We start from the raw sequence: 18,491 nt of genomic DNA on the forward strand, positions 1-18,491 counted from the left end.
GGCTTACCCCTGTAATCCTAACACTTGGGAGGCCAAGGCAGGCAGATCACGAGGTCAGAAGTTCGCGACCAGTCTCGTCAACATAGTGAAACCCTATCTCTACTGACAATACAAAAATTAGCAGGGCATGGTGGCGCATGCCTGTAGTCCTAACTACTTGGGAGTCTGAGGCAAGAGAATTGCTTGAACCTGGGAGGCGGAGGTTGTGGTGATCTGAGATGGCGCCATTGCACTCTAGCCTGGACAACAGAGCAAGACTCCATCTCAAAAAAAAAAAAAGGAAAGAAAGAAAGAAATAGAAAATCAATGCTATAGCAGGATGTCTTAGAATATCAAAATGCAAAGTAAAAAAAAATCAAAAAAGAGATTGGATTAGTAATCAAAATAACTCCCACAAAGAAAAGCCCAGGCCTAGATAGCTTCACTGGTAAATTTATTTAAATGTTTAAGAACAATTACCACCAATTCTTCGTAATTTTTTTCAAAAATAGAAGCAGAGATAACACTTCCCATATCATTCTGGGAAGTATTATTACCTTGATACAAAAGCCATATATACCAAAAGAAAACTGCAGACTAGTATCCATTTTGAATGTAGATGCTAAAATTCTCGAAACTATACTAGCAAGCTGAATCCAGCATGATATAAAAAAGATATTACACCATGATGAAGTGGGATTTATCTCAGGAATATAATACTAGTTTAACACCTGAAAATCAACTAATGTAATAAATGATGGGTGTCAATTTTAGATCTTTCCTGCTTTCTCTTGTGGGCATTTAGTGCTATAAATTTCCCTCTACACACTACTTTAAATGTGTCCCAGAGATTCTGGTATGTTGTATCTTTGTTCTCATTGGTTTCAAAGAACATCTTTATTTCTGCCTTCATTTCATTATTTACCCAGTATTCATTCAGAAGCAGGTTGTTCAGTTTCCATGTAGTTGAGCAGTTTTGAGTGAGTTTCTTAATCCTGAGTTCTAGTTTGATCGCACTGTGGTCTGAGAGACAGTTGGTTAAAATTTCTGTTCTTTCACATTTGCTGAGGAGTGCTTTACTTCCAACTGTGTGGTCAATTTTGGAATAAGTGCGATGTGGTGCTGAGAAGAATATATATTCTGTTGATTTGGGGTGGAGAGTTCTGTAGATGTCTATTAGCTCCGCTTGGTGCAGAGCTGAGTTCAATTCCTGGATATCCATGTTAACTTTCTGTCTCGTTGATCTGTCTAATGTTGACAGTGGGGTTTTAAAGTCTCCCATTATTATTGTGTGGGAGTCTAAGTCTCTTTGTAAGTCTCTAAGAACTTGCTTTGTGAATCTGGGTGCTCCTATATTGGGTGCATGTATATTTAGGATAGTTAGCTCTTCCTGGTGAATTGATTCCTTTACCATTATGTAATGGCCTTCTTTGTCTCTTGATCTTTGATGGTTTAAAGTCTGTTTTATCAGAGACTAGGATAGCAACCCCTGCCTTTTTTTGTTTTCTATTTGCTTGGTAGATCTTCCTCCATCCCCTTATTTTGAGCCTATATGTGTCTCTGCATGTGAGATGGGTTTCCTGAATACAGCAGACTTATGTGTCTTGACTCTATCCAGTTTACCAGTCTAAAAATCAGTGAATCCAGGAGCTGTTTTTTCAAAAAGATCAACAAAATTGGTAGACTGCTAGCAAGACTAATAAAGAAGAAAAGAGAGAAGAATCAAATAGATGCAATAAAAAATGATAAAGGGGATATCACCACCGATCCCACAGAAATACAAACTACCATCAGAGGATACTATAAACACCTCTACGCAAATAAACTAGAAAATCTAGAAGAAATGGATAAATTCCTTGACACATACACCCTCCCAAGACTAATCCAGGAAGAAGTTGAATCTCTGAATAGACCAATAACAGGCTCTGAAATTGAGGCAATAATTAATAGCCTACCAACCAAAAAAAGTCCAGGACCAGACAGATTCATAGCCGAATTCTACCAGAAGTACAAGGAGGAGCTAGTACCATTCCTTCTGAAACTATTCCGATCAATGGAAAAAGAGGGAATCCTCCCTAATTCATTTTATGAGGCCAGGATCATCCTGATACCAAAGACTGGCAGAGACACAACAAAAAAAGAATTTTAGGCCAATATCCCTGATGGACATCGATGCAAAAATCCTCAATAAAATACTGGCAAACCGAATCCAGCAACACATCAAAAAGTTTATCCACCATGATCAAGTGGGCTTCATCCCTGGGATGCAAGGCTGGTTCAACATACGCAAATCAATAAACGTAATCCAGCATGTAAACAGAACCAACAACAAAAACCACATGATTATCTCAATAGATGCAGAAAAGGCCTTTTACAAAATTCAACAGCTCTTCATGCTAAAAACTCTCAATAAATTAGGACTTGATGGGATGTATCTCAAAATAATAAGAGCTATTTATGACAGACCCACAGCCAATATCATACTGAATGGGCAAAAACTGGAAGCATTCCCTTTGAAAACCGGCACAAGATAGGGATGCCCTCTGTCGCCACTCCTGTTCAACATAGTGTTGGAAGTTCTGGCCAGGGGAATCAGGCAGGAGAAAGAAGTAAAGGGTATTCCATTAGGAAAAGAAGAATTCAAATTGTCCCTGTTTGCAGATGACATGATTGTATACCTAGAAAGCCCCATTGTCTCAGCCCAAAATCTCCTTAAGCTGATAAGCAACTTCAGGATACAAAATCAGGATACAAAATCAATGTGCAAAAATCACAAGCATTCTTATACACCAGTAACAGACAAACAGAGAGCCAAATCATGAGTGAAATCCCATTCACAATTGCTTCAAAGAGAATAAAATACTTAGGAATCCAACTTACGAGAGATGTGAAGGACCTCTTCAGGGAGAACTACAAACCATGCTCAACGAAATAAAAGAGGACACAAACAAATGGAAGAACATTCCATGCTCAATATCATGAAAATGGCCATACTGCCCAAGGTGATTTATAGATTCAGTGCCATCCCCATTAAGCTACCAATGTCTTTCTCCACAGAATTGGAAAAAACTACTTTAAAATTCATATAAATTCATATGGAACCAGAAAAGAGTCCACGTTGCCAAGTCAATCCTAAGCCAAAAGAACAAAGCTGGAGGCATCACCCTACCTGACTTCAAACTATACTACAAGGCTACAGTAACCAAAACAGCATGGTACTGGTACCAAAACAGAGATACAGACTAATGGAACAGAACAGAGCCCTCAGAAATAATACCATACATCTACAACTATCTGATCTTTGACAAACCTGACAAAAACAAGATATGGGGAAAGGATTCCCTATTTAACAAATCGTGCTGGGAAAACTGGGTAGCCATATGTAGAAAGCCGAAACTGGATCCCTTCCTTACACCTTATACAAAAATTAATTCAAGATGGATTAAAGACTTAAATGTTAGACCTAAAACCATAAAAGTCCTAGAAGAAAACCTAGGCAATACCATTCGGGACATACTCATGGGTGAGGGCTTCATGACTAAAACACCAAAAGCAACGGCAACGAAAGCCAAAATTGACAAATGGGATCTAACTAAACTAAAGAGCTTCTGCACAGCAAAAGAACCTACCATCATAGTGAACAGGCAACCTACAGAATGGGAGAAAATTTTTGCAAACTACTCATCTGACAAAGGGCTAATATCCAGAATCTACAAAGAACTCAAACAAATTTACAGGAAAAAAACAACCCCATCAACAAGTGGGCGAAGGATATAAACAGACACTTCTCAAAATAAGACAGTTATGCAGCCAACAGACACATGAAAAAATGCTCATCATCACTTGCCATCAGAAAAATGCAAATCAAAACCACAATGAGATGCCATCTCACACCAGTTAGAATGGAGATCATTAAAAAGTCAGGAAACAACAGGTGCTGGAGAGGATGTGGAGAAATAGGAACACCTTTACACTGTTGGTGGGACTGTAAACTAGTTCAACCATTGTGGAAGACAGTGTGGCAATTCCTCAGGGATCTAGAACTAGAAATACCATTTGACCCAGCCATCCCATTACTGGGTATCTACCCAAAGGATTATAAATCATGCTGCTGTAAAGACACATGCACATATATATTTATTGCAGCACTATTCACAATAGCAAAGACTTGGAACCAACCCAAATGTCCATCAATGATAGACTGGATTAAGAAAATGTGGCATATATACACCATGGAATACTATGCAGCCATAAAAAAGGATGAGTTCATGTCTTTTGCAGGGACACGGATGAAGCTGGGAACCATCGTTCTCAGCCAACTATCTCAAGGATAGAAAACCAAACACTGCATGTTCTCACTTATAGGTGGGAATTGAACAATGAGAACACTTGGACACAGGAAGGGGAACATCACATACTGAGGCCTGTTGTGGGGTGGAGGGGGAGGGATAGCATTAGGAGATATACCTAATGTAAATGACGAGTTAATGGGTGCAGCACACCAACATGGCACATGTATACATCTGTAACAAACCTGCATGTTGTGCACATGTACCCTAGAACTTTAATTAAAAAAAAATGACGGAAGCCAAATGATGATCTCAATAGACACAGAAAAACATTTGATAAAATGCAGCATCCTTTTATGATAAAAATGCTCAACAAACTAAGAATAGAAGGAAACTTCCTCCTCATCCTCATGAAGAGCATCTATGGAAAACCTACATCTGACATCACAGTTACTGGTGAAAGACTGAATACTTTCACCATAAGATTAGGAATAAGACAAGGATGCACACTCTCACCATGTCTCTTCAACATTTTACTGGAGGTTCTAGCTAATGGTGTTAGGCAAGAAAAAGAAATGAAAGGCATCAGTTTTGGAAAGGAAGAAGTAAATTGTCTATTTGCAGATGACATAATCCTGGAAATATTAAAAAATCCTAAGGAATCCACATACACATAGAAAATTATTAGAGCTAATAAATTAGTTTAGCAGAGTTGTAGGATACAATACAAGATCCATTTAGGAAAGCAGTTGTATTTCTGTAACTAGCAATGAGCAATCCAAAAATAAAATTAAGGAAACAATTCTATTGACAATAAAATAATAAAGAATGTAATACTTAGGAATAATTTGACAAAAGAAGCATAAAAGTTGTCTGCTGAAAAACTGCAATTTATCACGGAAAGAAATTAAACAAGGTTGAAATGAAAAATTTCTCATGTTCATGTAATAGTTAATACTGTTCATGTAATAGTTAATACTGGTAAGATGTTAATACTCCCCAAATTGATTGTTTAATGCAATCTCCATCAAAATCTCAGTTGACTTTTTGGAAGAGAGCTGTGCTTACCACTGTAACACCAATGAACTTTTAGTTGTCTTTTTGCAGAAATTAACAAGCAGATTCTAAAATACATATGGAAATATAAGGGGGCCCAGCACAGTGGCTCATGCCTGTAATCCCAGCACTTTGGGAGGCCGAGGCAGGTGGACCACTTGAGGTCTGGAGTTTGAGACCAGCCTGGCCAACATGGTGAAACCCTGTCTCTACTAAAAATACGAAAATTAGCCAGGTGCGATGGCACGTGTCTGTAGTTCCAGCCACGCAGGAGGCTGAGGCATGAGAATCACTTGAACCCAGGAGCTGGAGGTTGCAGTGAGTGAAGATCACACTACTGTACTCTAGCCTGGGTGACAGAGTGAGACTCAGTCTCAAAAGAAGTATAAGGGACTTTGAATAGCCAAAATAATCTTGAAAAAGAAGAATAAAGTTGGAGTAGTAACATGCTCCAATGTTAAAGCTAACCACAAAGCTACAGTAGTCAAGATAGTATGGTACTAGCATAATGATTTACATATATATCAATGGACCAGAATTGAGAATCTAGAAAAAAATCCCTCACGATTATGTTTAGTTGATTTTCAAAAAGGGTGTCAAGTCAATTCAGTGGAAGAAAGAATCGTATTTTTCAACACATGGTGCTGGGGGAACTGGATATCCACATTCAAACACCGAAGAATGAATTGACTTCAGCCTGGGCAACAGAGGGAAACTCCGTCTCAAAACAAGAAAAACAAAAAAAAATGAGAATGGTGATTCTTTAGGCCGTGGCGGTAGTAGTGGGAGAATGGGGAGTGAGAGTCAGTGGGTGTGGCATATCTTTTCGTAGGGACAACACTATTCTAAATTTAGATTGTGGTTATGGTTGTACAACCCCGTGAAAATACTAAACACATTAAATTAAACACTTTAATTGGGTGAGTTGTATGTTATGTCAATTATGTCTCAGTCAAGTTTAAAAAAATATATAAAGTTACCATAATTAAGAGTTTGTTACTGACAAAATAATGGAGAAAGCAGTGAAACAGAGTAGAGAGTTCAAAAATGGCTATCAGTATGTATGAGAATTTGATATATGATAATGTTGGTATGCCAAATCAATGTTTAGAGATAGATTATCTCACAAATAGTTTCTAGACAACTTGTTATATTATAATGATAAACAATATGACTAAATCCCTGACACATTGCTTATACTAAACAAATTTTAGATTGATCAAAGAGCCATAAAAGAAGAAAATGAAAAAGCACTGGAAGAAAAATGGAATTGTTCTGTCATCTTGGAGTAAAAGGAAAATATGATACAAAACTCAGAAGTCCTAAAGCATGCTATTGTTTTGCACACTTGATCACTTGAAAAATATGATTTATAATATAAATATATATAATATATATTATATAAAATATAATGTATAATATATATTATATAAAATATATAAAATATATTATATATAATATAAATATATCACTTGAAAGATATAATTTTGTTTTAAGATGGCAAATAGAAATGAGAAAAAATGATTTGCAATATGTAACAAAAAGATTGCTTTTATAATTTACAGAGCACTTTTATAAATCACTAAGGAAGAAATGAATGATGTAATATAAAAATGGGCACATGATATGAACAGGCAATGCACAGAAAAAAATATAGATGGCTAGTGAACAAGAAAGGATGCTAATCTTAATTAAAATGAAGTAAATGTACATTAAGTAAGTTGGTAATGCCTACTATTGGATAGATATTGGGAAATAGGTGCTCATACCATTCATGGTAGTATACATTGGTATAACTGATTAGAGAGTAATTTGTTAACAATTGTCTGAAAACAGTATGTTTGCCTTTGCCTCATCAAATATATTTCTAGGAATTTATAGAGTAGATATACTTAATGTGCATGCAAAATATAAAAAGAGCATATATAAGACTGTATATTGTAGTGTTGTCACTAATAGCAAAATAACTGCCAAAAATCTAAAAAATATTAGCAGTAGGGGAGACTGGTTAAGTTAATTTATGGTATATCTGACCAGTGGAGTACTATACAGCTAAAAAAGTTTGTGACGTGGAGAGATGTGAAACATACTGTGAATGGAAAAGAAAGTAATATAATAGTGTGTGTATTATGATCCCATTTGAATTAAAAAATTATATATAGCTATATCCTATAATTATAAAACACACTGTGAATAAAACTTGAGTTACCTTTTATTTTTCTCTATTTGATTTTTTTTACTCTGAGCATAATATACTTAAATAATTTAATAGAATATTTAAATATTTAACAATTAAAAATACCTATAAGTATATGTTTTATATGTATATATAAACTTGGTGCTTTATAAATACTATTTTTTTAAGGTAAACTTTGATTGCCATTAGCAAGAATATATTTTATTTAGACTTATTTTTGTTGTATTTTATTTATTTTATTTTTGAGACAAGGTCTCACTCTGTCGCCCAGGCTGGAGTGCAGTGACGCAGTCATGCTCATTGCAGCTTTGACTTTTTGGGCTCAAGCAGTCTTCCCACCTCAACCTCCTGAGCAATTGGGACCTACAGGCATGTGCCACCATGCCTGTCTGATTTTTTGTTTTTTTGTAGAGATGGGATCTCACTATGTTACCCAGGCTCACCTTGAACTCCTGGGCTTGATCCTCTTGCCTTGGCCTTCCAAAGTGCTGGGATTACAAGAATGAGCTATTGCACCCAGCCTTACATTGACCTGTGAGTCTGTGCTTTGCTAATTTCCAGAAGTCTCCATCTGGACTTCTTGAGTGTTTTATATCACAATAACAGCCCACGTGTCTATCTGCCATGGAAAAGTGAGTTTTTGGCCAGGTGTGGTGGCTCACGCCTGTAATCTCAACACTTTGGGAGACCAAGGTGGGTGGATCACTTGAGGCCAGGAGTTTGAGACCAGCTTGGCCAATATGGTGAAACCCTGTCTCTTCTAAAAACACAAAAGTTAGCTGGGTGTGGTGGCGCACACCTGTAGTCTCAGGTGTTCAGGAGGCTGAGGCACAAGAATCACTTGAACCCAGGGGATGGAGGTTGCAGTGAGCCGAGGTTGTGCCACTGCACTATAACCTGCGTGACAGAGCAAGACTATGTCTCTAAAAAAAAAAAGACAAGTCATTTTTTGTTTGTTGGCTTATTTACTTTTTACTCTTTTTTTAAAAATCTAACTTTTTGATGAATAGATAATAGGTGCATGTGATACAGGATTTCAAAGATAGAAAAAGGTTCTACAGTGAAAAATGAAATCTTTCTCTTAACCACCCAGATTCTCTTCTCAGGGACAACCATAATGACTACTTTTAAAAATGATTCTGGGCCGGGCCTGGTGGCTCACCCCTGTAATCCCAGCACTTTTGGAGGCTGAGGCGGGTAGATCACTTGAGGTCACGAGTTCAAGACCAGCCTGGTCAACATGGTGAAACCCCTTCTCTACTAAAAATACAAGAATTAGTTGGGCATGGTAGTGGGCACCTGTACTCCCAGCTATTTGGGGGGCTGAGGCAGGAGAATCACTTGAACCCGGGAGGCGGAGGTTGCAGTGAGCTGAGATCGTGCCACCGCACTCCAGCCTGGGTGACAGGATGAGACTCCGTATCAAAAAAAAAAGATTCTGTGTAGAGATTCTCTCTGCATTTACAAATAGGTACACACACACACTTCACACATATGGCAGCATATTAAGCATATTGTCAACCTACTTCCCTTTTTATTTTTAGCTGAACAAGATAACTTAGATATCTTTTCATTGATGAAGAGCGTCCTCCTATTTAAAGTCTGTGTGGATGAATCCTAATTGATTTTTCTGCTGATAACATGCTATAATTAATTTAACTACTTAACACTTACTTTAGAAACTAGGTATTGCTTAGGGGAAACACTGGGGATACACTGGTGAGGACAAAAAAAAAAAAAAAAGACATTTACTCCCTTCATGGAGCTTAAATTCTATGAGATGGACACATTAATAAAAGACCAACTCAAATAAAAGTGAATCATAATTGTGATAAGTGCTGAGGTGAATGTGATGGAGAGAGAATTGATATAGTCAGGTAGGTAAAGGACAGTTTTTCTGAGGAAGTGATAATTGAGCTGACATCTAAACAAACATCAATTAATTTTACATATTTTAAGGATGTAAGTTTGTCTTATAATATCTATTCTTCCATTTTTTTTCTGTATCTATAAACATACCTTTCACATCAACTTTTAAATGTGCTTAAGTTTCTCATATATTAAATAAAGACAAAACTCATCTCTGACGCTTCCCTCCTTTCCAACTACTGCCCTTTATCTCACCTTCCTTCTTACCAAGAAAGAGTTGGCTAAACTTCCTGTTTCTATTTACTCATCTCTCAGTCAAGAAAAAAATTCAGGCTTACTCCTTTAACTTATTCCAGTCTGTGTTATAATTATTATAACACAGTGAAACATTTCACCAAGGTCACTAATTACCTCCAACCCCAGGATCCAGTTTTTAGTCTCCATTTTGCTTGAATTGGCATGATTGACAACTTTCTTCTTGAACTTCTTGAAATGTTCCCACATCTTGGTTTTCATGACGTTATCCCCTTCTATTTTTTTCTTTTTTTAGTGTTGTTCGCTGACTTCTTTTCTATCTATTAAATTGCTGGAGTTCCGTAAGGCTTGTCCTAGGCTTTTTTCATTTCCCATCAAACACTTTAAGGCAAGTTTCAGACAGTATCTATAGATGGTTCCCAAACCTATACCTGACCCTACTTCTAACATTTATGCCAATTATATTCAGCCACCTCCCATACTTTTCTACTTTATTTGTCATTTGTTCATTCAAATATATTTATTTGGGACCTGTTACTTGACAGGCATTGTGCTGGTGCAGAGTGTCTTAGATATCTCTAGTGGAATATGGTTAAAACAGAATTCATGATTGATACCTCCTGCCAAAAAGAAGCAAGGAAGTAAACAAACAAAAATAGCCAAAACAAGACCCCCTCTACCATCATTATTCTGATTCAACTACTGAAATCCACCCAGTTCATCTAACTTAAAACCTTGGAATCAGTGTCAACTCTTCTTTTTCTCAGTACTTCCCTTATCATCATCCAATCCAATCCAGTTCAGTCCGGTCCAATCAGTGTGGTCTAACCCAATGCAATTTTACTAAAGTCTGGCCATTCTACCTTCTAAGTCTCTGTCCACTGCTTCCATTCCCTACCCCTTCTCTCCTTTCACTGTCAATACCCTAGACCAAGCTACTATCACTTGATTACTGCAGTAACTTCAAATTGGTCTTAACTGTCTTCGCTTTTGACTGCCATCTGGCAACTTGCCTTATGACTGTAGTCATGATTTTTTAAGTGTTCCATAATTCCTCTGTCTCAGTTTTCTTATCTCAAACATTGGGATAATAATAGCCTTTCCATGATAGGGTTATTGTGAGGATAAAATGAATCACTGTATATAAAACACTTAGAATAGTGCCAGCACTAACTCCTCAGTAAATTGTTAATAAGACCTTGTACAGTGTTACATTAAGCCAAGTAAAAGGATTAAGAGAGAAAGATGGTTTATTAATAATATATTTGAATGGAATCATTATCTTTTTTATACTTAATTGTGTTACATATGTTCACACTAAAAATCTGCCCCTCTTATAATACGTGATCTTATTATGTGTAATTTTTTTCTTAATTAAAAGGCTAAGAAGCACCAGGCCTTCCTAGTAGAGACATGTGAAAATAACGTGAAAGAATTGGAATCGATCTTGGACAGCTTTACTGTGTCGGGCCAGTGGACATCAGGTTAGTTGAAGGTATAAAATGACAGATGCATCTGTCAATGTTCCAAAGTCACTACATTTTGGGAATTCTGCAGATGCCTCTTATAGTCCCTCATCTCAACATGTTTTGATTTGATGACATGATAAGAGCAGTTCTCACAGCAGTCAGTTGGCCTAGCTGGCTGAGAAAGGGTGACGGAATGTGGACCTGCTGTTGTCCTCCCAGAACTTGATTTACAAGTGTTGGGGTCTGTGTGATTGGACAGACAAGGGCTCACTTGCTGTGTTCTGAATCCAACTGAGAAAAAAGTCCTTACAGTATACCTGCAAGGGGAACAGATGTTTCGATCAAACTGAGCCAAATTCTGAGGCAACCTTCAGCAACTTAAAGGTCATGCATTTAAAAGGTTATGTAGGACACAGGCTGTAGCATAGCGCATGTTCTATACTTTCCAAACTGGTTTTCTAAGCTGGTTTTCATTTCCTACTGCCATATACATATACTGTCCAGATAAGAATGCTTAGGTGAAATATTTTAGTTGTAGTTATTAGCCCACTTCATATGATAAAGAACTATAAAATTATATATTAATTAGGTAGACATATTTTGAGAACTAGCAAAAGCAATGCTTGGCTAATGAATTCTGTTCACTATTTCCACTTTCTTAGTGTTTTGTGTTTATGTTATTATGTGTGCTATAGTAGCTTTGACATAAATGCTTTTCTACCTCAGTTTTCTTTTGCCCTACTGTCAGCCTTGAATTATTTGGTGGTCTTCTAACACAATTCTGTTCTTCAAAAGGCACATAAAATTAAATTTCTCACTCTTAAAAATTGAGCTGCAGGACTGTTTTTTAAAAAAACACTTTTTAAAAGGAATCTAACAGCAATTTGGCAAATAAGTTCTTTAGATAACTCTTCAGTTCAGGAAGTTTTTGTCCTTGAAAACTTGGAAGGACCTCATCAAGGCTCGTATTTTACCTTCTGGATCTGTAGATTTCTCAGTTGGTAAGCTATTAGAAATGTAGTGTGCTTTGCTATTGTCTATGTTTTAAGTCTCTTATGTTTTTAGCTTTTATGAAATTAATGTGTAACTATCTTTGTTTTTATGTAAACTTTTCCCGAAAGCATTACTGTATCATAATTTGTTATCATGGACAAATCAAAGGATATAAAAGTGTCATAAAAGTAGGCATAGGTATCCAGTTTCAATTATATTTATTACAGCTTTGGAAGAGAAAATTTTCCTTTGCACTGGTACTTTTTTATTATTGAGATGTATCAATGGTGTTTAATGGTGTTAGGATCTTTAAAAATTGTTAAATATTGTCACAGTATATCATATGCCTCAATATTATTTTAAATATTTCTTCAGAGTTGAATTAGAAAAGCTAAGAATAATGTGGTCATGTCTCGTTTGAGTTTTAAAGTAAAATAGTTGGTAACAAAGCAACTCATAAGTTATTACTAAGCGTACAGAGTTTTCTATTAAAATTTTTATTTTTATTCTTTTATTAACCATCCTTTTTTTTATCTTCCTAATTTTCTGTATAGATGCATACTTTGTGTATTACAGGGAATGTGTTCCTGGGAAAGACCATGCACGTGAATTAGTGATTTTTGGATTGTTACAGAGTGGTAACATGTTTCCATTTTGTGCTGGTTTTTCTCTCTTTTGCACCCTTCTTCTCTCACTGATCCATTCTCCTCTGTTCTCTGTTTTGCTGTGTGCCTTGGGAGGCTGACTTCTGTGGATCTGTGCTCCTTTGCCTTCTGGCTTCTGGTTGGGTTTGGACAATAGGTGCACCCACAGGAGATTAAGGGAATGAGAGAAGAAAGCAGTCAAGATATTTATTTCCTCTGCTTCCTCTGCTCCACTGCATTTTTGGCAGTGGTTTCATTTTTCAGCAGCCACAGTGCCTGTTGGATGGGCCCTCTCTCATGGCTGTGGCTCTTGTTGGACTATGGTGACATTCTCTCCACTTGACCTTTTAGCTAAGACATAATATTCGTTTTCTACTCTTGCTTGCTCTTGGTGCCTCATCATACCTTTTGGGATCTGTTAACCTGTACACATTTCTGTAGTCTCTTCATTAAATTATCTTGCTGATGACCCCTTCTGAGTATTTAGTTTACATCCAGATTGATTTACATAACTGCTTGGGACCTGGTTTCATTCTTCCTATTGGCTTGTATAAAACAGCTCTGTGCCTTTATACTGGACTCTGTTTCTACTCAGATTGGGTTTTTGTTACATAAGCAAGAAAGTGAGTCACGAATTTTTTGGCTTCTCAGTATGTTTAAATGTTATGTTTATACTATAGTGTAGTTCATTAAGTTGTGGGAGCATTATGTCAAAAAATGCACATACCTTAATTTGCTTTATTGCCAAAAAATGCTAAGGATCATCTGAGCCTTCTGTGAGTCATAACCTTTTTGCTAGTGGAGAGTCTTGCCTTGATGTTGATGGCTGCTGACTGATCAGGGTGGTGGTGGCTGAAGGTTGGGTTAGCCATGGCAATTTCTTTTTTGTTACCTAAAAAATGGATACATAATGATTTTACATACTTATATACACATTTATGAGGCATGTGATATTTTGATACATGCATAAAATATGTGTAATCATCAAATCAGGGTATTTAAGATACTGGTCACCTTGAATATTTAGCATTTCTTTCTATTGGGAACATTTCAAATCTTCTGGCTATTTTGAAATATAAAATATATTGTTGTTAACTGTAGTCACCCTACTGTGCTATTGAACTCTAGAACTTATATCTTCTATCTAGCTATATGTTTATACCCATTAATCTACCTCTCTTCAATACCACCCTCTGCACTACCGCTAGTAACCACCATTCTACTCTACCCCTGTGAGATCTGCTTTTTTAGCTCTCACATGTGAGTGAGAACATAGGATATTTGTCTTTCAGTGCCTGGCTTATTTAACTTAACATAATGACCTCCAGTTTTATTTACGTTGCTACAAATGACAGGATTTCATTCTTTTTATGGCTGGATAGTATTCCATTATGTGTCTGTATGTGGGTGTATATGTATATATATACACACAGACATCACATACTCTTTATTTTTTTAGAGACAGTGTGTTGCTGTGTTGTTCAAGATAGCCTAGAACTCCTGGGCTCAAACAATCCTCCTGCCTCAGCCTCCTAAATAGCTAGGACTTTAGGTATGGTAGCATCTGGCTTATACCATATTTTCTTTATCCATTTATCCATTATTGGACACTTAGGATGATTCTATATCTTGGTTATTGTGAATAGTACTCTAATACATATGACAGTGCAGGTATCCCTTTGATATACTGATTTTCTTTCCTTTGAATAAGTATCAGTGGTGGGATTGCTGGATCATATGGTAGCTTTGTTTTCAGATTTTTTTTTTTTATGGTGATAGACTCTTGGGATGTTGCCCAGGCTAGTCTTGAACTCTTGGTTTCAAGCAGTCCTCCCACTTCATCCTCTTGAGTAGCTGGGACTACATACAGGTGCATGCCACTGTGCCTGGCTTATTTTTAGTTTTTTTGAGAAATCGCCATACTGTTTTTCATAATAGCTGTACTAATTTACATTCCCACCAACAGTATATGAGTTCTGTTTTATCCACATCCTCCCCATCATTTGTTATTTTTTTTTTTTTTGTCTTTTTGCTACTAGCCATTCTAACTGTGGTGAGATGATATCTCATTGTCCCTTTGATTTGCATTTCCCTGATTTGTGATGTTGAGCATTTTAAAATATACTTGTTTGCCATTTGTATGTCTTTTTTTGAGAAATGTCTACTTATGTCCTTTGCCTACTTTTTATTGGGATCATTTGGGTTTTTTTTTTTTTTTTTTTTTTTTTTGCTGTTGAATTGTTTGAGTTCCTTGTGTATTCTGGATATTAGTCCCTTGTTTGATGAATAGTTTGTAAATATTTTCTCCCATTCTACAGGTTGTCTCTTCACTCTGTTGATTGTTTCCTTTGCTGGGCAGAAGCTGTATAGTTTAATGCATAGTCCCATTGACTATGCATTAGACTTGAAAGTAAATATAATACTTGTTTAATAAGTAGATAACCAAGTGTGGTGATGGATATGTTAATTAACTTGGTTGTGGTAGTCATTTCATAGTGTATATGGATATCAAATAATCAAGTTTTGCACCTTGAATGTATATAATCTTTTTTGACAGTTACACTTCCGTAAAGCTGGACGGAAACAACAACACAAAACCTAAGTTAGAGTGTGTCATTTCTTTGCTCTAAACCTTGTAGGGTCCTGTGCTTTACTTAGAAGCCAAAGTGGTATCAATGGCTTGCTTGTTTTTCATTGCTTCTTTGGCCTCACCTCTCACTACTCTCCCCTGCTTCCCTGTGTTTGAACCTCTCTAGCCTCTTGCCATTTCTTGAATACGCCAAGCGTGCTCTTGCCTTAGATGCCTTTGTACTGACTATTCCTTCTACCCAGAAAGCTTTTTACCTAGTGTATCTACATAGCTCTCTTTCTTGTCTTCCGTAGGCCTGTGCTCAGATCTCACCTTCTCCATGAAGCTTGCTTATTGCCCATTCCTATGTTGTTTGGGCTCACTATGTCTCTCCCTTGCATGCTCCACTTTTTTCCCCCGTAGCACCTATTGCAGTCAAACATTTCTCTCACAGTATATGGAACATTTATTATTATATTTCAGTTCCATGAGGATGAGAATCTTTGTCTCCTTTAATCATTAGTGTATTTTAAGCAGCTAGAATAGTACTTGGCACAAAACAGTCACTCAAAAAATATTTGTTGAATATGAATAAAAATATAAATGAATTAATATCAGGTTGAAGGTCTATTTTACCTTTTAAGTTTTGAAGTTATAAAGGTGATCATGGGGCCGGGCGCGGTGGCTCAAGCCTGTAATCCCAGCACTTTGGGAGGCCGAGATGGGCAGATCACGAGGTCAGGAGTTCGAGACCATCCTGGTGAACACGATGAAACCCCGTCTCTACTAAAAAATACAAAAACTAGCCGGGCGAGGTGGCGGCGCCTGTGGTCCCAGCTACTCGGGAGGCTGAGGCAGGAGAATGGCGTGAACTCGGGAGGCGGAGCTTGCAGTGAGCTGAGATCCGGCCACTGCACTCCAGCCCGGGCGACAGAGCGAGACTCCGTCTCAAAAAAAAAAAAAAAAAAAAAAAGGTGATCATGGAATCTCTTTCTAAATTATAGCAGCTCTTTGGGTAGCATCCATAAGGAGTCACCAGGAAGATTGACCTCGAGTGGAACAGATGTATAATCTTTCATGGATCATAGAAATGTCATCTTGATTGCCTCTATCATTAGGGACATTTATTTCCTATTTCTGCTTTCTACTATCAACTAAAATTGAAGCACTACAGTTGCTCCTATCTTATGTCTTTTCAGGTGGAAATTCTTATAGTAGGATGTGTGTGGGGGAAATCCTTTCCTACTTTGAACCCATATAGTCTTTTCTTTCCTCTCCTCTCCTCTCCTCTCCTCTCCTCTCCTCTCCTCTCCTCCCCTTTCGTCTTTGTCTTTCTGTCTCTTCTCTTCTTTTTTCTTGGCAGGATCTCACTCTGTTGGTTGGGCTGGAGTGCAGTGGTGCAGTCATGGTTCACTGCAGTCTCAACCTTCTGGGCTTAAGTGATCCTCCCACCTCAGCTCCCAAGTAGTTGGGACTACAGCACATGCTATCATGCTTGGCTAAATTTTGTATTTTTTTTAGAGATGGGGTTTCACCATGTTGCCCAGGCTGGTCTCAAACTCCTGAGTTTAAGCAATCCTCCCACCCCAGCCTCCCAAAATACTGTGATTATAGGTGTAAGCCACTGTGCCCAGCCCCATGTAGTATTTTTGCTGTGAGTATTTCTTCTAATAGTTTCACCTATGCCTGAGGGTGTCAGCAAATGTCAAGAATGTGACTTTTTTTTCTTAGGATTCATGAAAGAAAGTCTTCCTTGTGGCTCAGTCTTGAATTTTTTTTAGGATGGTTGACTTTCACATTCACTGAGACTCCAACCTTCTTTAGCTTTCCTTGAGGAAATCCTTTGTAATACTGTAGAGGTGTTCTTTTCCTTTTTACCTGGAGAGGCTGAAGGATCCCAGGAAATAGAAGCAGTAGCATTTGATTCCTTTGGGCATGTATATGTCACCCGGGAACTGGGCAGTCTCAGGGAGTGCTCTTAGGAAAATCAAGACAACAAATTGGATTTTTCCTGTCACCTCTCCTCCTTTATTTCTTTCATAAAGGAATATTGCCTACACCTAGTATCCTCCTGAGAGTTTTTAATTCTTCTTATGAACCTTTTAGCTGTTATCTTTTTTAATTTGAGTCTCATGGGTGGTTGAGAAGCTGAGGATGGCTATAGGAGCAGCACACAGTTTCCTCTGTTGTCATTTGCAGATTTCTTCTCTCTTGCTTCCCTTATCTCCTAATTCACTGAGGTTTACAAACCAAACTTGCTCCACTTCATTATACTCATAGTTTCAGTTTATGAAATCCAAGGGAGTAGCTTTACTGAGTACTCTAACATTTTGTAATGAGATGATTAATAGATGCCAGTGTATATTTTTTGACTTTTCTTAATGCAAAGAATGCTTGTAAATGTCAACATATTTTGTTTCAGGCATAGCTACTTTGGTTACAATTTGATAACAATAGAAACTCATTTCTATTTTGCTTCATCTATTCAGATATGTTAAAGATAGTTGATAGCTGGAATAAAGTGAGACTATGCCATTTAACTTTGTGCTAATTGCTACTCATTTCCAGCCATCTTTTGTAGTCTTCTTGTTCTCTTCTCTTTGGATTTTCTGCCTTCTTATTATTTATCTACTTTCTCCCTTCCTTACTTTACAGTTGTATCTCAACTTCATAGGTTTTCCTAGAAATGGGGTGTTATCATTCATCCCAAAGTTTAAAAACATACTATTATTCTCCCTCTCTTTCCTACTTTTTCTGGATACGTGAATTTTAAATGACTGAACTGAAACAGTTCATTGTGTTTCATCTTGTTTTTATAGTTATCCTTATTTCTCTTTAAGTTTTAAATTTTTGTAGAGAGTATAGTATTGTATAAAGAAAACATTCAGATAATTAAAAGATACTGATTATTAATATTATTATTATTTTGAGATGGAGCCTGGCTCTGTCACCCAGGCTGAAGTGCAGTGGCATGATCCTGGCTCACTGCAACCCCCACCTCCTGGGTTTAAGCAATTCTCCAGCCTCAACCTCCCAAGTAGCTGGGATTACAGGCATCCAGCACTACACCTGGCTAATTTTTGTAATTTTAGTAGAGATGGGGTTTCACCATGTTGGCCAGGCTGGCCTTGAACTCCTGACCCCAGGTGATCTCCCCGTCTTGGCCTCCCA

The 18,491-nt window shown here is 37.3% G+C and overlaps 1 protein-coding gene across 1 annotated transcript in view; it reads left to right on the plus strand.

The window, feature by feature from the left end:
* Positions 1 to 18,491, plus strand: part of CCDC171 (coiled-coil domain containing 171) — a 399,166-nt gene that overhangs the window by 115,289 nt on the left and 265,386 nt on the right. The window contains exon 11 of the mRNA XM_030920340.1: positions 11,027 to 11,129. Coding sequence (XP_030776200.1) covers positions 11,027 to 11,129 — 103 coding nt within the window. The remainder of the gene's footprint in view (positions 1 to 11,026; positions 11,130 to 18,491) is intronic.

This window comes from Rhinopithecus roxellana, chromosome 16 (genome assembly GCF_007565055.1).
Source record: "Rhinopithecus roxellana isolate Shanxi Qingling chromosome 16, ASM756505v1, whole genome shotgun sequence".
In the NCBI taxonomy this organism is placed as follows: domain Eukaryota; kingdom Metazoa; phylum Chordata; class Mammalia; order Primates; family Cercopithecidae; genus Rhinopithecus; species Rhinopithecus roxellana.